The sequence below is a fragment of the Balaenoptera physalus genome (assembly GCF_965194825.1).
Source record: "Balaenoptera physalus genome assembly, chromosome: 12".
Taxonomy (NCBI): Eukaryota; Metazoa; Chordata; class Mammalia; order Artiodactyla; family Balaenopteridae; genus Balaenoptera; species Balaenoptera physalus.
Window position 1 is genome coordinate 88,799,827 of NC_138897.1, and position 24,481 is coordinate 88,824,307.

Consider the following 24,481-nt stretch of genomic DNA (forward strand, 5'->3'; position numbering starts at 1 on the left):
AGTGGCATTTAGTATTCCACTGCCTCCAGTGAAAGCATCCCCTCTATCTAGTTCCAGAACATTTTCAGCCCCTAAAAAGAAATTCTGTGCCTCCCCCTAGCCCTGGCAACCACTAACCCGCTTTCTGTTTCCATAGATTTGCCTATTCTGTAAATTTCATATACACGGACTCATACAATATGCAACCTTTGGTAACTGGCTTTTTCACTTAGCATGTTTTCAAGGTTCACCCATGTTGTAGCATGTATCAGTACTTTGTTCCTTTTTATGGCTGTATAATATTCCATGGTGTGGATATGCCACATTTTGTTTATCCATTCATCAACTGATGGACATTTAGGTTATTTCCACATTTTGGCTATTATGAATAATGCTGCTATGAACATTCATGTTAAGTATTTGTGTGGCTATCTGTTTTCAGTTCTTTGGGGTATATACTTAGGAGTGGAATTGCTGGGTCATGTGGTGTAGTTATTTTAATTTTGTTCTGGTTGTACAAATATAAGTGGGAATATGAAGCTGTACCTTAGGAAATGAAAAAAACAGCACAGTGGATTTCAAAATCCAGTGGAGAATGACTTTGGAATTGTCTGTTTTCTGGAAGCATCTACCCACATTGGAGCTTCTTATGGAAGAAGGGTTGTTTCAAAGCTTGTCCAAGGGCTGAGGTGGCCAAGGAGAAAGAGCCGGCTCCTCAGACAAAAAGAGGGCTTAAAGGTTCTGACCTGAAAAGGAACTTAACTCCCCCAGGGCCCCACCCTGTTTTCACGTTCATCAACCAGTGTTGGCCAAACCCTAGTTAGGGGAAATCTGCTGTGGCTTCAGGCTGTGGTTAGAAGCAAATTAATGGCGCTGAAGGTAAGGCTTCCACCGACAGGAGCGCTGGTCCCCTCAGCTCTCGCTTTCCCACCTTGGTTATGTAAACTTAACTTTCAAGAGCTGCTTCATGAATTTCTGTGCTTCCTCCCAAGCACTATAACTCGGTTGGCATGAGGGAAGCTGGCCTGTTGAAACAGGTCTATTTTCAGTCACTTACAGTTTAACCGCTCCTGGAGCCAAGCAGTGGTGGAAAGTTTTTAACCCCAAGAAATACCAGTCGTATTCTCTACCCTTTGAGGGTCAGGCCTGCAGTTGCAGAACCCTTGCTGATACCTGCAACCTGGCTTCACACACTGCCCTGTCTGTCCTCACCACACACAGCTGTGGCTGGAAACTAAAAAATAACAGTGTCGGGATTTTTTCAAAACCGCTGGAATCACATACCAAAATCGCATGGCTCCTTCCCACACTGCCACCTCAAGAAGTGAAAAACTCTGTCCATGAAGCTGCCTGGTCCAAATGGCTTAGGAAACTCTTCTTTGAGGCTTGGGTCACATTCTTTACACACTCATTCGACTCCTTGGCTCAAAACCCTCAAGGGGCTCCCTTCTCGCTCAGAGTAAAAGGCAAAGTTTTACAATGGTGTGAAATGTCCTCTGCCATCTGGTCTCCACTGTCCTGCACAAATGTCACCTGAGTGAGGCATCTTGAGGAGCCACTCTGTTTCGCAATTCCCCAACCTGGAACTCCTGACTCCTGTGACCCTGCTCAGGTTAGCTTTTTCCCATGATATTGTCACCTTGGAAGCCTATGCCTAATACTTAGGTCTGAGTGTGTCTGTCCATCCTCACCAGAGCAATAAAGTGCCCTGAGGGAGTGGGGGTGGGGGGGTAGGGGGTTGAGTTTCGTTCCTTGAAGAACCTAGAACAGGGCCTGACAAACTGTAATGTTTGTTGAAAGAACAACCCATCTCCTCAGAAACGGCCCAAAGCCATTCGGTGTCAGGTCTGGGGCCCCAAGTGAGCAAATTATGCTGGGGATGCCATTCTGGGCCAAAAATTATCTTTTACATTTTATGATTTCTTCTATATTTCCCCAAACTTCACTCATTTGCCTACCATGTTTGTAATCTGGCCATATCTATATACCACGTAAACTATTGTTTATTTCACACTTTTCTTTAAATTGACTTAGTGTTAAAACTTTTAGCCTTATCCCGGGTAATAATATCCAGGAAATCATGAGTTTAGCGTGCTGGTTATAGTTTTTCCTATGCAATGATAAATTATATCTAAAAAATTTTTTAAATGTTGGTCCATATACCACCTAAAATCGTCTCATATATTTAAAGTGGTGTTGGTACCACATTTTGAGAAATTATGACTCTGTGATGTTCATATTTTTATTATATGAATGTTTCACAATTTTTTAAAGTTATCATATCTGATATTGTTTACTGTGTACCTTCTAAAATGTTTCTAAAGGAAGGTTTTTAAAGTTCTAAAATTGGAATATGGCCTGCACACTAGATGCTCTTAAGGAACTGGCATTAACTTTTCCAGGTGCAATAACAGGAGGATTATTGTGATCATGTAGGAGATGCAGGCCAAAATGTTTAGGGGCTGAAGTGTCAAGATGTCTGCTACTTTACTCTTGGGTGGTTCAGCAAAAAAATACAGAGAAATGGATGGGTGGGTGGCTAGACTGATAAAGCAAATATGACAAAAATTACTAACTGTTGAATCTGGGCGGTAGGTAAACAGGTACTCATCGTACTCTTCTTTCAACTTTAACATTTTTCATAATAAAAACCTGGGTGGGGGAGGTGATGAAAAATAAAATGTCCTAAGCAACAACAGCATCCTTGGAATTGAACCATGGCAACTACTTTAGGGGAAACTGAGCTCTGAGCTCTAGTTCCAAACCAGACCCATTATTTATGATTAACCACTCCCTGTGCAGCAAAGGATCACCCTGTGCTCATCCAGGAGACAGGCTGGGCTTGGCCCTGCCCATACCACTCATCTCCTTAATACCCCTCCCGGCTGTCATCTGTACCCGCGCGAAATGCATACGCTAGTCTGAACGCCTACCCAAGCCAGACAACAGTGGGACACGTGACCTGTTGATCACGCCTTCCTGGGCCTGAGAGTCTGCTGTCCAGCTTTGAATTAGTCCTGCACTTCCTTCCCTCATCAGCGCTTATGCTGGGAACTGACTGAGAACGGCCCCATGTCCTCATCATTTTTTAAAAACGAGGTCTCTGAGGACATACCTGAGTCCTTCCATTTCAGTGTGCAGGGCCCAGACCCTTCAATGGCCCCTCAAGGCTCCAAATGCCCCATCATGGCCTCCCAGGCCCTCCATCTTCATCCCCACCCCGTCTCCCTGGTTTTCTCTGCTGCAGCCACATTTTGCTCAAACACACTAAGCTCTCACCAGCCTTGGGGCCTCTGTACCTGCTGTTTCCTCTGCCTGGAATGCTCTTCCTCAGATGCAACAGGGCTGTGTCCTTGATATTCAGGTGCTAAATGGTCACCTCTTTTCTGCCATGGCCCCTCCATCTCTCTCTCACATCACCCTGTTTAATCTTCTTCAGAGTATCTATCTGAAGTTGATTATCTGCTTTATTTACAGTCATCCCTCGGGATCCATGGGGAATTGGTTCCAGGAACCCCCATGGGTACCAAAATCCACAGATGCTCAAGTTCCTTATATGAAATGGTGTAGTATTTGCATATAACCCATGCACATCCTCCCCTATACTTTAAATCATCTCTAGATTACTTATAATATCGAATACAATATAAATGCTATGTAAATAGTTGCCAGTGCAATTTTACTTTTTGCAAATTCAAGTTTTACTTTTTGGAACATTCTGAAATTTTTTCTTTTTAATATTTTCGATCCACATTTGGTTGAATCTGCAGATGCAGAACCTGTGGACACAGAGGGCCGACTGTAGTTGTTGACTATCTGTCTTCCCTGACTAGAATACCAGCTTCATAAGAGCAAGGGCCTCATCTTTCGTACTCATCCCTGCATCCTTCGTGCCTAGAATGGTGTCCAACACACAGTAGGTACTCAATAAATATCTGCAAACGGATGAATAGGACACCCAGATAAATTCCCAGCAAGAACTCCTTTACACCTCCTGTTTTGAACCAGGGGTGCAGCCTTCTGTGTGGGGCCCAGTTGGAGCAGGAAAGGGTGGGAGATGCCAGGGGCAGGGGATGCCTGGAGAGCACCCCTGGGCTTTGGCAGGAGCAGCTGCCTGAGCACGGGTGGCAGGAAGCAAGGGCTCTCTTACCCATGTACAGATGGTCCTCATTGGGGTCGTCCAGGACCTGTTGGCATAGCCACACGGAACAGGCCGGAGATGAGGAGCAGGAGAGAGGAAGAGGGAGAAAAGGTATGAGCAGGGAGGAAGCATCTCCACATGACTGCATTTGCCAATGGGAGGGCTGCGCTTTCCACTGTTTTTCCTAGTTAAGATGAAGGGCACAGGAAAAAACCCAGAGTGCGTGATCCAAATGGCCATCTGGAAAATAAGCGTGTTCTAGCCAAATCCTCAAGGGTCCTAAATACCCAGAAAGGAGGTTATGAAAAGGAGGGGGCAGATGCCTCCCCTGGAAAATGTCTCAGCTTGAATAAGAATCCCACCTGTCTCCTAGGAGACGATGGACTGGTCATCAGGGTGAAAATTCAAATCCTGTCCCCATTCCCCCTGCCCTGGCAGGAAATGATGTCTCCCTGCCTGGAACTGCCACAGCACTTTCTTTCTCTCTTTTACGGCCTTCCTGCTTTCATTTTATCACTATTTCTATCTTCCTCTCTCCAAAGGGCAGGCACAATATTGTATGCACCTTGGTTGCCTCCTTGGTGCCCTGTAACAGGACTAGGCACCTAGTAGGTGCTCAGGAAGTGTCTGATGAATGAATGAACAGGCAAGCTGGCAAAGAGTCTTGTTGGGTGGGGAGCCCACACACCACAGGGCACAAGGGAGAAGGGAGATCCTGCCAGGACCTAGACACATGCGCTAACCAAGTGCCCTCGGGCTTCCTCTAAGATGGCCAACTCAAGCATCAGAGAGTTGAAATTGTGAAACTCGGTGTGACAGGTGGAGATAGCCTGCAGCCACCATCTCTCTTCTTTTGGGAAGAAACAAAGACAGACTCCTTGGCTAGACTGGTCCTCCCACCTCTTCCCATACCACACTCACCTTCCCTAGTCATCTAAGAGCCACAGGACAAGAGCCCCGAGAAAGGGATGCATCCTAGGCAGAGGCCTGGGACAGCCAACCTGGAACCCTAAGCCCTGCTCTTCGAGGAAAAGTCAGACCCAGGCACTGGCCTACCTAGAGTTCTGTTATTTTTCTTTGAAAAAATCACTTACGTTAATGTGTAGGATTATTGTTGTTTTTAAATGAATTAAAAAATTGTTTAGCTTCTCAGTTTTAAATTCGAATGTGATAAATATTAATAAACATAACCCCCATAAGCAAAAGTTTTCTGCATTCTTCAATTATTTTTAAGAGCATAAAAGGGTCTTGAGACCAAAAAGTGTGAGAACTGCTGATCTAGAGCAGGGGTTGGCAAATTACAGCATACAGGCCAAATCTGGCCCTCCCCTGTTTCTGCAAGTAAAGTTTTATCGAAACACAGCCAGGCCCATTTGTTTACATGCAAATGGCTGCTTTTGTGCCACAACTACACATATGTATAGTACAAGGAGAACCAGCTCCAAAAAGAGAGAAACAGGTGAAGGGCAATCCTCAGTATCCCTCTGAGCCTCAATTCCTTCGTCTATAAAATGGAAGTAATAGTCTAAGTGAGGGGAGAGGATTACACAAAATAACAGGGTGAAGGAGCCTGGAGAAATAACTACCACTCAGCTCCGCAACAGGCTGTTTGATGTGATGTGGCTCTCCCTGGAAACCAGTGGTATGGCATTTTGATAATAACAGAGACAGGGCTGGACCATCACCATTCCTCCCTCTCTCCTCCGTGTCTCCCCACCTCACCTCCACCAGCTTCACCACGTTGGGGTGGTCCAGCTTCTTGAGGATGGCTATTTCCTGGTACACCTGCTCAATGGGGCCCCTGGGCTGGATGCAGCCCCTGGGGGCTGGCCGGGTCCCTCGGGGAGGGGGGCGACCTGGAGGAGACATGAACCATCCCAGAGTCAGGGCAAAGGACTTTCCTCTGCAGAGGGGGACTGTAGGCAGGACAAATGAAGTGGGGGGGCTCTCAGAAGGGCTGGAATGGCTGATGCCACAGGGGGCTTTATTTACTTATTTATTTATTTTGGCTGCATTGGGTCTTCGATGCTGCACGCGGGCTTTCTCTAGTTGCAGCGAGCGGGAGCTACTCTTCTTTGCGGTGCACAGGCTTCTCACTGCAGTGGCTTCTCTTGTTGCAGAGCATGGGCTCTAGGCACACAGGCTTCAGCAGTTGCAGCATGTGGGCCCAGTAGTTGCGGCACGCAGGCCCTAGAGCATGTGGGCTTCAGTAGATGTGGGGCACTGGCTCAGTAGTTGTGGGATCTTCCCGGAGCAGAGATCGAACCTGTGTCCCCTGCACTGGCAGGCAGATTCTTAATCACTGGGGCTTTAAAAGCCCCACCAGGGGCTTTAAACAGCCTTCTCTTCATCTGACTCCTCTGCTGCTGGAAACTAGTGACGCTGGAGACCTAGTCCCCTTGCCCAGCCTTCTGTTAATTCTCTCCTTCCTGTCCCATTTCCCAGGCCACAGTGAGAATCAAGAGTTCACTGAGGTACAAGGAAAAGAAGTCTGAGGTCTAGTTCAGCAATCTCAATATTCCCCTCTCTGGGGCTCGGTTTTCCCACTCCATAAGATGGACAAAAACATTATCCTTCACCTCCATAACTCATGGAAGTAGCAGAGATATAAAATAAAGTCCAGGATAGGAAAAGAAGTAAGAGCTGATGAGAGAAAAAACAAAGGACTTGCTTGGCCCTGCAGTGACTGATAGTCAAAAGGTCACAGTGATGGAAAGGTCCACAGTCAAAACACTTGCACTGCATATTGTATGTAAGTAAGGATCTAAGTGTGACTAACAGAACACAATGTGGATGTGTCAGCCTTGGAAAAGTAAAAGCACAGGTGCAGGTGTCAGAGTAGGATGTGAACAGAGGCAAGGCAAGTTCAAAGGAAAGATACTTGCTGCATCTGCTGTAACAAGGGAGAAAGTGACAAGGGTAGTAACAACAAAGGAGCTGAACATTGTGGTATCACCTCATTGCCTGGTTAGGGAAAGGGAGGAAGGGAGTGGTTTAAGTCATCCTCAGAGCAAGTCAGAAGTAAATGTCAAAAACTAATAAATCAAGAAATAATGGCACAAGGATATTATCTGGCTCAGAGTTCAGATAAGCAGGATAAACCAGGGTCCTGGTGATAGGACAGGGTTTGGGGATTTATGTTTCTTCTTATCTACTTTCTCTTTTCAGCTCAAGCCAACATTTTGCTCAGCACTGCTGGCAGGGAGCTCATGCTGGAGCAGCATATGTTCACCTACACCTGATCACATGCAGTAACTACCAGCTGCTAAAAGAGCTAAAAGTGGGGGCTGCCTACAGGGAGGGGGAGGAGTATAGCAAGAAACTGTTGATCTCCATTATACACCCTTCTGTTCTTTTGCATTTTTGTAGATATAATTGAAATACCTTATGGTATTTCAATTTTTTTAATTCATCATTTTAAAATATATAATTTAATGGTTTTTAGTACATTCACAAGGTTGTGAAACCATCACCACTAGGTCTTTTTTTTTTTAATTTTTTTAATTTTTGGCTGCATTGGGTCTTGCTGCACGCAGGCTTTCTCTCTAGTTGTGGTGAGCAGGGGTTACCCTTCGTTGCAGCACGCGGGCTTCTCACTGCAGTGGTTTCTCTTGTGGAGCACGGGCTCTAGGCGCACGGGCTTCAGTAGTTGCAGCACGCAGGCTCAGTAGTTGCGGCACGCGGGCCCTACAGTGCACAGGCTTCAGTAGCTGAGGCGCGTGGGCTCAGTAGTTGCAGCACACAGGCTCTAGGGTGCACGGGCTTCAGTAGTTGTGGCGAGCGGACTCCATACTTGTGGCTCGCAGGCTCTAGAGCACAGGCTCAGTAGTTGTGGCGCACGGGCTTAGTTGCTCTGTGGCATGTGGGATCTTCCCGGAGCAGGAATCGAACCCGTGTCCCCTGCATTGGCAGGTGGATTCTTAACCACTGTGCCACCAGGGAAGTCCCTCACCATTAAGTCTTGAACATTTTCAACCCCCCCACAAAAAAACCCATACCTATTAGCAGTCAGTCCCCACTCCCTTTTAACCCTAGCCCCTGGAAATCACTAATCTGCTGTCTCTGTGGATTTACCTATTCCGGACATTTCATATAAGTGGAATCATACAATATGTGGCCTTTTTTGTCTGGCTTCTTTCATTTACCACCATGTTTTCAAGGTCATCTGCGTTGCAGCATGTATCAGAATTTCATTTCTTTTTATGGCTGAATAATATTCCATTGACTAGACAGACCACCTTTTGTTTATTCATTCATCCGTTGACAGACATTTGGGGTTGTTTCTACATTTTGGCTATTATGAAGAGTGCTACTATGAGCCTTCATGTACGAGCATGTGTGAACATGTGTGTTCAATTCTCTTGGGTATATATGCCTAGGAGCAGAATTGCTGGGTCATACGGTGACAGCATGTTTAACTTTTTGAGGAACAGTCAAACTGTTTTCCTCTGAGGGATTTTTTTTACTTGATACCTATATTACTTCAATAAATATTTTTAAAAGAAAATGAATTTAAAACGTCAGCAGGAGGCCCAACGCTGTCTTAGGGGAATCCATCCAGGACACCTCTGCAGGGGACACCATTCAGTGGGTCTTCTCTGTATTGCCCCAGCCCCTGCACCTAAGAACAAAGGCCCTGGCCCAACAAACTCACGTGGAAAGCCCGCCTGTCGGATCAGTTTCTTTTTGGACAGCACCTTCATTGCCTGTGGGAGGAAAGACCCCACGTCCTGGTTAAAATGGGGAGGAGGGTGGAGGGAGAGTTCCTTCCACTCCTAGGCCTGCCCAAGCTGTCAGTGCCCCAGCAGCCGCAGGACAATGTAGTGAGCACCTTGTCACTGGAATGGGTCAACTCCATGGGTTGTGTGGAAGCTGGAGTCCTGGGGTCCCTCCAGGCCAGAGGGTACGTCCAAGGTTCCAGGTCAGCTCTCCCAGCTGGGAGGCCACAAACCTTGGGATTCGTTAGCACTGAATCAAGACACAAGTGAGCTGGAGTGATGGGCAAGGGACATTTTACACGTGGGGAAACTGAGGTTCAGCATTTATGTCACTTGTCCAAGGACACATAATTGGCACATGGGAGAGCAAGGATTTGAACCCATATTGGACTGATTTCAAAGTCTCAGCCACAGGGCAGTTTGTCTCACTACCACCCAGTTCTTAGTGCTATGGAGGATATAGAAAGAGTAGCCCGGAGTAAGGATATGAGACGTTTGCTTAATTTATTCACTCAATCTTCCTGAGCCAATCATTTCACCTCCCCATTTCCCCACTTCCTTCCTAATGCACAGAATAAACATGACCTAAGAATAAAATGAGACAACAGCTAAGAAAACCTTCCAGGAAGGCAAGTGCTAGAAAGGAGTCTTTTTCTTTGGACAAGGATGGGGAGGGAGGGGGATGTGGATACTCACGTAGTAGGTATTGTCATTTTCATTGTAGGCCAGCTTGACCACGCCATAGGAGCCCTGGATAAAGGGAGATGCCTGTGACATACTATTCAGAAGTTATGATCTGCAAAATGAGGACCCTAATACAGAGCTTGCAAACTGGCAGCCCATTGGCAAAATCCACCCTGTATGTTGCTGGATCTGCAGTTTTTAGAAAGTTTGAATTGGTGGCCAACATTTTAAAACAGGTCAGATATAAAAATCCAGATTCTGATATGGATATGGAGTCATAATCATTTCCATATGTTAACAGTTTGCCACAGTCCTCACCACTCCCTACTGTCTTATACCTAGCATGTTTTCCTCATTTATATTATTCACTTGTTCTCTATTGGCATTTGAGTTTTTGACCCTTGCAATGATACTGCCCATTGGCTGATATAAAAGCAAAAACAGATGTGAGAGTACCTTAAGGAGAAAAAAAGCCAACACCAATGTTGGTGATATGGAATTTCCCTGGAAGCTTTGTGAGCTTTTGTAGAAACACAGTACGTTGTAAAAACAAAACAAAATAAAACAAAACAGATGGACCATAAATGACAAAACCCTCCCCCTCCCAGCCTCATCTCCAAGGACTCCTCTCCCACTCCCAAATCTAGTGGGGTTCCCTCCACAGTATCCGAGACATCCTTGGTAGGTATGGAAAACCAGCCTGGCTCCTGGGATATTTACCTTTCCAATTTCATCCTTCAGTGTATACTGATTCAGCTGTACACAATCCTGGAAAAGAAGTAGAAACACATAGAATATGAATTGTAAGTTTGCAGCTAGATACATTTTTCAGAAACTTAAGTTTGCAGCTAGATACATTTTTCACAAACTTAACAAACCAAAACAAACAAACCTTAACCAGGCCCCAAATCAAGAAAGGGAACATTCCCAGCGCCCCAGAAGCATCTCCCATATACTGGCCCCTGTCCAGGGTGACCACTATCCTGACTTCTACCAGCACAGTTGTTGTTGGTTTTTTTTTTTCCTTTGGCTGTGCCATGCAGCATGTAGGAGCTTAGTTCCCAGACCAGGGATTGAACCCATGCCCCATGCAGTGGAAGCTTGGAGTCTTAACCACTGGATCGCCAGGGAAGTCCCTACCGGCACAGTTTTGTACATTGTAAGAGCGTAATTATATAGTATGTACTCTTTTAATACCCATTTTAAAGGTTCTTCCCACTTTTAAAAAGTTTATTTTTTAAAAGTTAATTTAAAACTAAACAATAATCCATGACTGTGTTATCCTGTAAAAAATGTAAAGTGATACAAGAGGAGAAAATCTGAATGTCCTTAGCGCAAACAAAAGTTTCTTAACAGTTTCTCAAAAGTTCTTTTTTGTATAAAAAAAGTGCAAAATATAAAAGGAAACAAATGATTGGATTTCAATCAAAATTAAAACTTTTGCTCTTTGAAACACTACTAAGAAAAAAAAGGTAAGCCACAGACTGAGAGAAACTATTTGCAACACTTACAGTGGACAAAAGACTGGTATCCAGAACATATAAAGAACTCCTGGGCTTCGCTGGTGGCGTGGTGGTTAAGAATCCGCCTGCCAATGCAGGGGACACGGGTTCGAGCCCTGGTCAAGGAAGATCCCACATGCCGCAGAGCAACTAAGCCCGTGCGCCACAACTACTGAGCCTGCGCTCTAGAGCCCACAAGACACAACTGCTAAGCCTGCGCACCTAGAGCCCGTGCTTCGCAACAAGAGAAGCCACCGCAATGAGAAGCCTGTGCACCGCCAACGAAGAGTATCCCCCCTTCGCCGCAACTAGAGAAAGCCCTCGCACAGAAACGAAGACCCAACACAGCCATAAATAAATAAATAAAATTAAAAAAAAAAAAAACTGGAAACAATCCAAATGTCCATCAATAGGTAAATGGATAAACAAACTATGGTATATCTGTACAATGGAATACTATTTAGCAATAAAAAGGAATGAACTACTAGTATGTACAAAAATATGGATAAATCACAAAATCATTATGCTATGAAAGAAGCTAAGCTAAAAAAGAGTACATACTAAATGATTCCACTCATATAAAATTCCAGAACTTGTAAGCTAATCTATGATGAAAAAAGGCAGGTCAGCCGCTACCTGGGAAAGGGGAGGTGGGGGAGGGATGCGTTGTTGGGTGAGCTGGAAACGTCTGCGATCTTGATGGGGGGGATGGTTTTATGGATGTTTACGTACATCACAACTGATCATACTGCACATCTGAAATATGTGCAGTTTATTTCACTTCAATTATACCTCAGTATATTTAGGCTGAACATGTTAAGTGATACAAGAAGTAAAACTGGGAAAAGAAACACGATAGAAAGCAAAACTTCAAGTGTTACAGAGAAGCCCAACATTTCCCTTGAAACCCCTCCCATGCCCCAATTCTATCCCTCTCCCTGAACCTTGATATCAGTTTGGTGTATAAATTTCTAGGCCTTTTTCTATGTAAATGCACACATACATGCATCTGTAGAAAATACAGAGTACTGTTTTGGGATGGGGTTGGGGAGGCACAGACGGTGTCAGACTAAATCAGTTCTCAACTTCCTTTGACTGGAGTTAGTTCCACATCAGACCTGCATCTTTGACTTGCTGTGTAACAGGCCCACAGATCTCTCACCTCACTGGTGGACTTTTTAGTTTGTTTTGTACTTCTCTCCAGTATTGTTTTCATTCCCCTGAGTCCTGAAGGGATGTGACAGGCAGAGGTGGGGCCCTGCAGAGCTGTCCTAAGGGGTCTCATTGCCTCATAATCTAGCCCCCACATGCTGCTGAGTTCATCTTCCAAGAATACACTCTGACCACATCAGCCCCAGCTCGCTGCTGCTTCCAGAGTCAAGTCCTGACTTCACAGCCTGACCTTCAAACCCTCTAAAGCTCTGACCTTGGCAGAGTTGTCTAGTTGCCCACCAAACACCAGTCTCTCCTTTCTTCCTTATAAGTGGAACTCTGCGTGGCAACATTCCAGGCTAGAAAACTGCATTTCCCAGCTTCTCTTACAGCTAAAGTGGCCATGTGTTCTGGCTAGTGGGAGATAAGCAGAAGTTGCTGGGTAGAGCTTCCAGGAAAGAGGACTGACTTAGGAGGCAGACATCTTTTGCCTTTCTTCCCTGCTCCTTCTTCCTGCCTGGAATGGAGCTGTGAAGGCTAGAGCCACAGCAGCCATCTTGAGATCATGAGGTTTTAAGGGCAAAAGCAACAACACAACTACCACACCAATCCCCAATGCCTAGCTCTAGATTTATTTTACATGGTTAAAAAAACCCTACTGTGTTAAAGCCACTGTTGTTGGGAGATATCTGTTTCTCTAAGCTGACTCATTTCTAACTGATACAAACTCGAGCTCGCTCTCCAGCCCTGCTTCCACAGTGCCCCCCATTTTGGGCCCCACACTCCAGTTAACTGAATCCCTGACCTATCCTGAATTCTATGGAAAGGAATATGTTGGTATACATAGCTGGTACTTAGCTGGGTTATGGTAATCATACTTTTAAAACTAAAATATTAGAGGAATGAGACTACCTCTGTCACCTAGGTGGCCTGTGGCTAGTTAATAAACTAGGAGATGAAACAACAATAACAATTTTTTTTAAATGGGCTCATGCCTTCTACCTCGGGGCCCTTGCTCATGCCATGCTCACCCCCTGCAGTGAACTCTCAGTGTGTAGTTAAATATCAGCCCCTTTAGAAAGCCATTCCTGATTTCCAGACGTCCCCCAACAAAATGTATTCCTTCCTTCAACAAATATTTTTGAGCGACTATGCGCCAGGCAGCGTGCTCAGTGCTGGGGACCCTGTGGTGGACAGGACTGTTCCTAACATCCTAGCTGAGGCGGGGGCAGTGGCGGGGAACAGGCAATAAACAACTTAAGAAACACACAGATAATCAGATGGTGACAAGTGCTGAGAAGGAAAGTCAACAGGGCAACAGGACAGAGAGGGACGGAAGGCTGCTTAGAGGGGGTGGAATGAGAGGCCCTTCAGAGGAGGTGATATTTGAGTTGAGACTTGGAAGCCAGATGGAGATGCCCTTGCAAAGATGGCAGGGGGCGGTGTGGTTCCAAGCAGAGGGAACAGCAAGGGTAAAGGCCTAACGGAGGGAATGAGGAAGACAAAGAAGTGGGTAAGGTCGGAGCTCTGTGAGTTGGCAGCACAAAGGTAGGAGATGGGGCAGGAGGTGGGGCGGGGGCGGATCAGGCCCTGTGAACCCTGCTGGGGATCTGAGTTCCAACCCACCTCCCAGAAGTTTATGGTAAAGATCAAGCGAGAAGTGCAGGTACAGTGCTGAGGGCAGTGCCTGGGAAGGCAAACACTCAGCAACTGGGGCCGTGCTGTTTGTCAGGGTGGTTTTATGGATGTATAAAAGGTCAGGGCCTCTCACTGACCCACCATCCCCATTTCAGAGCCCCCAGCACAACTTCCAACTGCCAGCACGTGCATCTCTTTGTGAGAGGCTCTGTCTGTCCCAGAGATGCTCTGCCCACACTCAGGGACTGCCAGCAGTTGGTGTAACAGGCCCAGCTCCCTGGCCCTCAGATGGAATAACTCTGGGGCTCCCGTCCTACACTGTCTCCCAGGGCTGCCCAGAGGTGGAGGCCCAGTTGCCCACAGTGGTAACTGGCTCCAACATGCACCCTTTATTGACGTCTCCCTGGGTTTCCTGGGGTAACCTCCCCAATCAACTGGTTGCGCTGGAATCCTTCTGGGGGAGCCCAACCCAACGCGGAGGCATTCCGGGCGCGGGGCAGGGCACCAGGGGCCGCCGCTCACATACCTGCATCCCGGTGATGGAGACGCGGTGCGACTCCACCGTGGGCCTCCGGGGCAGCCGCGGCGAGGACTGCGGAGAGCCCACGGGCGAGTGGGGCAGGGCCGGGTAGACGCAGCGCCCATTCGCATCCAGCAGGGACCGCTCTTGCAGAGAGAGCTTGCGACTGGAGAGGTGGGGCCGGGCCTGGGACCCGGAGACATCGAGGCGGACCTCTCCGCCAGGGGCCAAGGGCCGGTCCCGGGCCAGGCCGCCGTCCACAGCGCAGGCCGGCTCGCACTCAGTGACCACGATGAAGGACTCCATGCCCAGATGGATGCTCAGGGACGAGAGGCCCCGCAGGGCTTCACAGGGCTTCTGGCCTTCGCTGCTATTGCTGCTTCCGCCCCCGCCCCCCAGCTCATCCTGGGGGGCGGCCCGGTCGCTACTGGGCTGGCTAGAGACGCATGATGACATGGTGCATGTGCCGACCTCATGCGACACGCACGTGCCCGGGCACTCCCATCCGGCAGCGGCGCCACCTGCAGGGAGAGGAAGGGTCAGCTGCCTCCATCCTGTGCGGCTGGGGCAGGGACAGGGGTCTCTCCTGCTGGGCCAGACTGGTGCCTCATTCCTGCTTTGAGTCGCCGTCCTTGAAAAAAATATCTTGCAAAACACAGTGTGATCTGAAATCTTTTGCGTCTATATAGAAGAGCTTACTCCACATTTCCTCACTGTATCCTTTTTTTTTAATTGATGTATAGTTGATTTACAACGCTGTGTTAGTTTCTGCTGTATAGCAAAGTGATTCAGTTATACATATGTATACATTTTTTTTATATTCTTTTCCATTATGACTTATCACAGGATATTGAATATAGTTCCCTGTGCTATACAGTAGGACCTGGTTGTTTCACATTTCCTCATCCTAAAAGCCCCTCCTCACACAAAACAAGAATCCCAAATTCAATTCCTGTAGAAACCAAGTATGAGAAAACCCCAAAATAGAGCCCCCATGCCTCCTACAAAGGTGGCAGCTACCTCCAGCTCAAGCCAATTGTTGTTAAACAGGGATTGGGGCCTAGAATTGTCTGGTTATCTCCCCAACCCCTCTTTTTTTTTTTTTTTTTTTCCCAAGAGAAGCCCTAAAGCCAGGATGTTAGGTGAGATCTCTTGATTTTTTTTTTTTTAAATTAGCAACTATTTTAAATATTTTAAAATGCTGGGCAGGCCAAATGAAACACTTCCACATGGTGACCTCTAGGCTGCATCACTTCACAATAGCAATGATTCAGACAGCTCTTTACAGTTTATAAAATATCTTCCACACCTCAGGATAATTTCACAAGCACCCTAGGTTGTTGGTTTGTCATTATACCCTCATTTTGTAAATGGGGAAACTGAGGCTCAAGAGAGGGAGAGGGATTTGTCCAGGTCTCCTAATGCAAAGACCATGAGCACAGGAGTCCAGTCCCCTGGCCTGGCCTGGCCGATGATTCTCAGCTGAGAAGTGGGGGTCAGGGGTCACACCAGCAGAGAGTGTGTGAGCCAGGGAAGATTGTGTCGTCTGAGGAGCTAGGCTCGACATACCTATTATCTAATGTTTCCCTAGTTCAGCCCCCAGCTAGTACTTGCAAGATGTAAGGCAAATACGAGATAAAAAAGGTTAACATCAAATAGCTTGGTGGTTCCTCAACAAATTAAACAGAGAATTACCATATGACTGAGCAATTCCGTTCCTAGGTATATATCCAAACAGCACTACTCACAACAGCCAAAAGGGTAAAAACAACCTACGTGTCCACGGACAGATGAATGGATAAGCAAAATGTGGTCTGTCCACACAACGGAATATGACTAGAAAGGAATGAAGAACCGACACAGGCTACAAACTGCATGAACCTCAAGAACATGATGCTAAGTGAAAGATGCCAGACACAAAAGGTCACATGTGTATAATCCTATTTATATGAAATTTTTTCTTTTTTGGCCATGCCACGTGGCTTGCAGGATCTCAGTTCCCCAACCAGGGATCAAACCCGTGCCCCCTGCAGTGGAACTGCAGAGTCCTAACCACTGGACAGCCAGGGAATTTCCCTGTATGAAATTTTTTAAATAGGCAAATGCATACAGACAGAAAGTAGATTACTAGTTGCCTAGGGCTGGGGAGGTGTTGGGGGAAAAGGGGAGTGACTGCCAATGGGTATGGGGTCTCCTTTTGGAGTGATGAAAATATTCTGGAACTAGATAGAGATGGTGGTTGTACAACACTGTGAATGGACTAAATGCCACTGAGTTGTACATTTTTAAATAGTTAATTTTATGTTATGTGAATTTAAAAAAAAAAAGATTGACACACTCCCTTAGACTGTCAATTCCTTCTGTCTCTGGGACAGAATATTAACCTTTGGTTCGTATGTTTGACAAATTCTGCTGGACAAATGTCACAGGTACCACCGGAATTCAGGGAGTATATCCACAGATACAGACAGTGGCAGCTCTGTGCTGATCATCCATGTCACAAAGGTGCCAGGAAAACAGTGAGGGCTGACTAGAGAGATTTTATGAATGAATAAAATGATATCTCTTTAAGACACTGGGTGGCAGTGGGGGGATACAGAGGAAAGTAAAGATGGGAGCAGAAAGCCAGTGCTTCCTGGAGGGCTTGGTGGAGGGGCAGAAAAATGCTACCCACCCTCTTGGGACAGTCCTGCAATAAGTATTTATGGAATAGCTTCTATGTATGCAATCTGGACCATGATGTGGGCAGATGGGGTCCCTTGTGGAGCAGGGAAAGATCAATGGGAAAGGCACTAAGGAACTATCAACAGCATGCCAGTCCGGACATGGCACAATTTATGAACACAGAGTACAGTGTAAAGGAATAACAAAGTACCCAATCATGTGACAAGATGCTCAGCCTCAGTTATGGTAAGAGAAGTGCAAATTCAAACTACAACGAAATGGTTTGGTGGGTCCTCAAAAAGTTAAATGTAGAATTATCATTTGACTCCGCAATTCCTCTTCTGGGTGTATATATATATATATATCCCCAAAAGAATTGAAAGCAGGGATTCAAGCAGATACTTATACACCCATGTTCACAGCAGCATTATTCACAATAGCCAAAAGGTAGAAACGTCCCAAGTTTCCATCAATGGAAGAATAGATAAACAGAATGTGGTCTATTTATACAATAGAACACCATTCAGCTATAAAAAGGAATAAAGTTCTGACACATGCTACAACATGGATGAGCCTTGAAAACATGCTAAGTGAAACACGCCAAATATTAAAGGACAAATACTGTATGACTTCACTTATAGAATAGGCAAATTCATAGAGACAGAAAGTTTAGAATAGAGGTTACCAGAGACCAGGGGAGAGGGGAGCAGGGAGTCATTGCTTAAGGGGTATAGAGTTTCTATTTGGGGTAATGAAAAAGTTCTGGAAATGGATAGTGGTGATGGCTGCACAACATTCTGAATGTAAATAGTGCCATTGAATTGTACATCTAAAAGTGGTTAAAATGGTAAATTTTATGTTATATATATTTTACCAAAATTAAGAAAATAATAATAAAGCTACAATGAAATATCTTTTTTCCAACTATCGGATTGGCAGAGACAAAAAATATAATAACAGCACTATTTTGATGAGGCTATGGGCAGTATGAATTAGTATCACCTTTATGAAGGGAAATTCACCAATATCTAACAAAATTCCAAATGCACATACCTTTGACTTAGCAATTCTGCACCTGGGAGTATTTACCTTACAATCTCACACATAAAAAAATGATATACGTACAAAATTATTTTGGTAGTGTGGTTTGAAATGACTATCCATGGGGGACTGAGTAAATAAAATGAGGTACATGCAGCCCAGGAGAAAATCATGCATTCATTTTAAAAGAGGTGACTCTGTATATCCTAATGTGAATTAGCTCCAAGACACACTGTTACATGGAAAAAACCAAGGCATTCGAATGCTGCTGTTGGCACAGGGGGAAAAGGGCCATACACGCGTACATAATCATATGCAGAGCATATTTCTGGAAAGATACACAAGAAAATGATAAGAGTGGTCTCAAGAGAAGACAACTGGTTTGCAGAAGCAGGGGGGCAGGGTGGGAGGGACTTAACTTTCACTGTATTTGCTTTTACTTTTGTAAAAGTAAGTGTGCAGAGTAACTATTCAGAAATGAATTTTTAAAAGAAAGCAACTGTAACCGCAGTAGGAGTTAGGATGATCAGGCCCGAGTGCTACCTCTGGGGCACGAGGCACAGGGAGGGAGCAGTTGGCTCTATCTCCTAATCCTTTATCCCACTCTGACTGTATCTGAGAAAGAAATCATTAAATGTGTCCCTGTCTTGTCTTCCTCATCTGTGAAAGAGTACAACCCAAGTTCAATGTTCTCCACGGTCTCAGCTGCTGTTCCTTTACATATCCTTTTTATAATCCTTATTTCCCAGGAGGGGAAAAGCAGGGTCCCTGAATTTCGACTGCCTGGGGCCACAGCCTCAGTTTTCTCTTCTATAAAATGGGCACTCACCCGAGAGTCATGAGGACTAACTGAACTAAGAACTCAGTATTCATGTCTGGTGTATGGTTAAGTGCTCTTCTTTCAACAAATACTTCCTGAATGCCTACTACCTGCCAGGCTATGCTCCAGAATGTTCCTCCTCCTGTGTGTGTTCCGTAGCCCTGGCAGCGTGGGCCTGCCTCCCCTCCACTGGCCCGTCCTCCCTCCCAGAGCCACCTCTGACATGGCTGCTGAGTTCCTGAAAAGAAAACTAGTCTGGCAGCACCTGAGACAGTTAATGGAAAATTTTTCTTCTTGCCAACAGAAAAACAATTGCTTATCGATCACCACTCCAGGCCAAGGACACCAAGCCATCCACCCCCGGCAAAGCTGCATTTAATCAGTCTCCTTGACGAGCTGGCATCTGGCCCCGTGCCTTGGCCCTTGAGGCCTGGAGGAGAAAGGAGAGAAAAAATGCACTGTCTGGCGCTGGGGCAGAGGTGCGGGCCCCTGTGCTGGAGGGATAGGCATGTTCAGGTCTCAGGAAAGAGCCCCAAGGGACACAGACCTCAGTGCCTCGAGGTCACCTGGAGGCCCCTCACTGGTCTGCAGCAGGCCTGGCAGGTAAGGACTTGGCCATTCAGCACCACTGACCCCACAGAGTCCAAGCCAGAATCTGACCGTTTCTGAGGTCACAGATCCTATGAGGTCACACGTCTTTTAAGGATCTGTTGAAAGCTACCAACACTCCCAGGAGAAGAAAAATCATCCAAAAAGACAATGGTTTGCATTATAACAGCTAACATCCAACTGAGCATTTCTTCACCAAACATTGAAACAGCTCTGCCTGGGTCATTTAATCCTCACAGGCCCTCTGCGAGGGAGGGGCAGCTAAGCATTCAGTTTTGACAAAATTTCAAAAGCCCCCTCCCCGAGCCTCCTGCCCCAATCCATGGGTCCTTCCCCAGGCCCTGAAGCCTCCCCACCGCCCTTGGCTGGCAGCCCCGAGCTCCCCTCCCTCCCCTCTCACAGGCAGCTCCATGGAGGACCAGACCCTTCCTGGAGCAGATGAACCCGGCTCCAGGCCAGGATGAAGGGAGCGCTCATTCCTCTGCCAGGAAGCCAAGTGCAAGCGGCCTCCAGGAAACACATTCCCATATCCTGGGGGCATTTTCCAACCTGCGCCTGCTTACCAAATGCCGAGCCACCACCACGGGAGCTGCAGCACAGCAAGTAGCCAGTGAGCGGGCCCGTGACATGCCCTGACCCATGATACACCCTTCGCGTGGTCCCCTGAGGTCCCGGGCAACACGGGACAACAAAGAGGCCCAAAATAGCTGTGAGGATCCTGCCAAGGCCAGGGACAATGTCCTCCCTGGGATAACAGGCTTGGCCAGCCGCATCTTCTCTCACCTGGGGAAACTGAGGCCCGGGGAGGTCCTAAAGCAAACTCACTCACCCATTTGTTCCTTCCACAAGTAATTACTGGGGACCTACTACGTGCCAGATAAACAAAACAGATGTGATTTCTGAAAAGTAGGTGCACAAGTGACTCTAAAAGCACAAACTGGAGGAGAAAACCAGGATGAGATAAAAAAGAACAACACAGGGACCCAGGGGAGATCTGAATGGGAGGCCAAGGAAAGCCTCACTTGGGGAAATTATATTTAGGCTGAGATCTACAGGGTGAGTAGGTGCTAAGGGGGCGGGAACTTGCCCCAGGAGGAGGAAACACATTCTGAGAAGGCCTCTCGCAGCAGGAAAGAGGTGGGACAGCGGACAGAACAGAAAGAAGACTCCTGGGATTGAATGAGGTTGGGAAGGGGGTGAGGGTGGATGGGCATGCTGGAGGGGCCAGAGCACAAGAGCTTTGTAGGAAGCTGATGAGAGCAGGAGGGGTGTCCCAGGCAAAGCCATAGGGACCCCACTCGGCACCTGTTATGGGTTGTGGAATTGTGACCCCCCCAAAAAGATATGCTGGAGTCCTAATGTAATATGACTGGTGTCCTTATGAAAAGGGGGAAATCTGGACAGACCCGCACACACGGAGAACACCATGAGAACGTGAAGGCAGAGGCTGGGGTCCTGCACCTACAAGCCAAGGAACGCCAGATCGCCAGCAGCCATCAGACGCCAGGAGACAGACATGGACCAGATTCTCCTTCATGACCCTTGGAAGGAACCAACCCTATCAACACCTTGGTCTCAGACTTCTGGCCTCCAGAACTGTGAGATAATACATTTCTGTGGTTTAGGCTGCCCAGTTAGCGGTACTTTGTCAAGGCAATCCCAGCAAACTAACACAGCTCCCCTCCCAACCACAGAAGCCTGCTGCCCCAGGGGCCACGGATTCAGAGGGTGTTTCCCAATACTTAAGTGGGAGACCTGGGAGGCTCAGTTGTACAGCCGATGCAGCGCTGAGGCTTGACACCAGCTAGAATATTCCAGATTTGGGGCCTTGGCCCAAACAAGCAGTCGCATCAGATTCAGTGACACAGACTCTTACAGCTGTCTTTCCTCGCATATTCTTTAGTTTAGAGGCACTGAAACTGATTGTCTCCCCAGAGACAAGGGCCCTTCCTTGGCAGAGGGCACGAGGGATAGTGCTGGCTTTATTTTATCTATCTATCTATCTATCTGTCTATGCCACACCGCAAGGCTTGCAGGATCTTAGTTCCCCAACCAGGGACTGAACCCAGGCCCTCGGCAGTGAAAGCGCCAAGTCCTAACCACTGGACAGCCAGGGAACTCTGATAGTGCTGGCTTTAGTGTGCACAGACCCCATCCCACCACAGTCCCTGGAGCAAAAAGTCCCTATCGCATGACATCTGGCCACCGATGTATTTTGTTTGGCCTACACTGTATTTTAAACTATTTGAATGAGATGCCAACATTTTAGAGCCAGGAGAGTTCAGATAAAAATCAAAATTTCCAGAGTCTCTTGAAGAGCTGGACACTGATAGCACTGGACCTGTATTCGCTCCTGGCAACAACTCCCTGAAGCTTTGGACAGGAGATATGCTCGCCGGCGTGCCACACTCCTCACTGCTTCCCCTCATCTCCCCAACGCCAAGGACAGGCTGAGTGCCCTATTACATGTCCTTCCCTTTTCTACCTCTCATGACCTATCTCACCCTTACAGGCCCTACTTTGAGATGCACTGGATATTAGTGCTATGAGATCAGTGGTCACCTGTTCCAACAATTTCATTTCACCAATAGGAAAATGAAGGCTCAGGAAGGTTTACTAATTTGTCTAAAGTTATGCAGTGGTTCCAAGTAGAGCTAAAATTGGTCTGAGTTTTTCAGAAAGGGGCTAAAAATTACAGGTACAGCCTTGCAATGTCCACATGTTGTATCCGGAATGAAGTCCAGGCTGAGCCAAAATCTCTAACAAAGGGGAATATCTAGCCCATTCCTCTGGCTCCAATCTGTGTGAGAGGGGAGAGTGTGAAGGCTCAGTGTTTTACAGCATTCAGGAAAGACGTGCATGGGCACAGAGACATCGATTTGACTTAACTTGTGAGAGCCGTGCCTTTGCCTTTTTGTTTACTGCTGGACTCCAGGACCTAGAACTTTCTAGAACACTGCCAGCACTCAATAAATATTGGCTAGAGGTCATTGTTTATTTCATTCATCCCAAGGCTACTCAGAAGGTCAGACGCTTTCTTTAACTGGCCTAGACTCTATGTTCCTTTAGTCTGATAACAGCAGCCTGATTTATGTCTGGAACCCATCCTTCTGTGTGAAAGGTGACTCCATGGAGCTGTCCGTGCCATCAGCTTCAGGGGTTCCACTACGACTCAAGTCTGGTTAACTGGACATTGATTGCTCTGGTCAAGTGATTGTTTCAAGAGTAGATGTGTGGGGCTTCCCTGGTGGCGCAGTGGTTAAGAATCTGCCTGCCAGTGCAGGGAACATGGGTTCAAGCCCTGGCCTGGGAAGATCCTACATGCCGCAGAGCAACTAAGCCTGTGCACCACAACTACTGAGTCTACACTCTAGAGCCCGCGAGCCACAACTACTGAGCCCGTGTACCATAACTACTGAAGCCCACATGCCTAGAGCCAGTGCTCTGCAACAAGAGAAGCCACCGCAATGAGAAGCTTGCGCATGGCAACAAAGAGTAACCCTCCCTCGCCACAACCAGATAAAAGCCCGCATGCAGCAACGAAGACCCAATGCAGTCAAAAATAAAATAAATAAATTTATTTAAAAAAAAAAAAAGAGTAGATGTGTGACCCAAGTCAGTCTACTAAGTTTTATTCTAGGATTTTGTGGAAGTATTAAGAATGTCTCTTTCTGTGGAACATAGAGCAATGAAGATGTACTTCTAGAGTTACCAGGGGCTTGGGAGAACCCTGCCTTAGAATGAAGTTGACAGAGAGAGAAGAGAGCCAACAAATAGAAAAGAACTAAAAGTGGAGACATTGCATGGGCACCTGGATCCAGCCATGCCTGAAGCCCACCTACCCCAGGAGTTTTTAAACTACATGAGCCAATAAATTCCCATTTTTGCTTAAGTTAGTTTGCAGTTAGTTTTCTGTCATTTACAATCAAAGGTCCTAACGGACAGATGACACAGAGCTGATTGACAGAAAAGCTTTTCCACTAAGCTCCCTGCCAGATGATAAGTTCCCTACACCTTAAGGCTCCCAGCCAGGCCAAACTGGCAGGCAGCTGCAACTCCCCTGACAGCCTTCACCTTGATGGTCTGGCAGAAACAAGAACTTCCAAACTCCTTTTTAATTTCTTTCTTTTTTTTTAATTTTAAAGGAAAAAAAAATCAAAAACAGGGAAGGAAAGGGCTTAAGAATAGGATGAAATGAAGGGAAGAAACTGACTAGTACTTTTAACACAAGAATCACATCACTACAGTGGCAGCCATAGTAGTTGTAGATACAGTAACAGTGATGACTAGTCTTCTTTATTGCTGGCCAAGTGCCAGGCGCTATTCTAAGCACCTTGCATGTATCATCTCATTTAACCACAATAAACTTATGAGTTAGTTACTATTATCATGATCTCATCAATGAGGAAACTGAGGCACAGAGAGTCTGAGTGACTTGCCCCAAATCACACAGCAATTTGGGAGGGCACAGGTGTGAAATCAAAGGCTCCTAGAAAGGGGGGCACATCGTGATCAGGGGCACAGCCCTTCTCCTTAGCTGGTGACCTTGAGGATAACAATACCTACCTCACCTACCACACAGGCCCCTGCACACAGCAAATGCTCCCTAAACAGAAGCTGTTGCCAAGAAAGCACTTCAATGGCTATCAAGTTCAAGCCCCTCAATTGGTTTTAATTTATATTAAAATAAAATTTGTGTTTCTAATCACAACCTGCCAACTTAACTCTTTTCATCTTCCCTTCTAATTCTTATCCATATGCATCACTTTCTACAAAATTAAAAGAAAAGTGTGCATATAATTTCGCATCCCTGCTTATTTGTGTCACAAGAATTTTGCATGAACTCTCACAGCTTTCATAATCAACGCACTAGGGCTCCAGAAGGAATGCCTGAGACCCAGGGAGGTGAGATGACCTCTCCCAGGCAGCCCAGCAGGTTCTAGGCTAGGCCAGGGCATGACCCCTGATCCCTGCAGTGTCCCCTTCGGCCCTGGATGCTGGCGGAGCAAGAAG

General features: G+C 46.6%; 1 protein-coding gene and 1 long non-coding RNA gene across 11 annotated transcripts in view; one reads left to right on the forward strand and one right to left on the reverse strand.

Annotated features, from left to right (window-relative positions):
• Positions 1-23,147, forward strand: part of LOC309640033 — a 201,406-nt gene extending 178,259 nt beyond the window's left edge. The window contains exon 2 of the long non-coding RNA XR_014251997.1: positions 23,068-23,147. This is a non-coding gene — a long non-coding RNA (uncharacterized lncRNA). The remainder of the gene's footprint in view (positions 1-23,067) is intronic.
• Positions 1-24,481, reverse strand: part of CAMKK2 (calcium/calmodulin dependent protein kinase kinase 2) — a 54,246-nt gene that overhangs the window by 23,658 nt on the left and 6,107 nt on the right. For 8 of the 10 annotated variants that reach the window (XM_082418078.1, XM_082418077.1, XM_082418085.1 and 5 more), the window contains exons 2-7: positions 14,341-14,855; positions 10,243-10,290; positions 9,535-9,588; positions 8,775-8,826; positions 5,843-5,976; positions 4,130-4,166 (exon numbers count right to left, since the gene is read on the reverse strand). In XM_082418078.1, coding sequence (XP_082274204.1) covers positions 4,130-4,166; positions 5,843-5,976; positions 8,775-8,826; positions 9,535-9,588; positions 10,243-10,290; positions 14,341-14,790 — 775 coding nt within the window. In that variant the 5' untranslated portion in view covers positions 14,791-14,855. Of the gene's footprint in view, positions 1-4,129; positions 4,167-5,842; positions 5,977-8,774; positions 8,827-9,534; positions 9,589-10,242; positions 10,291-14,340; positions 14,856-20,031; positions 20,121-24,481 lie in introns of those variants that run through there. The other 2 variants (XM_082418080.1, XM_082418084.1) reach the window with 2 other exon arrangements.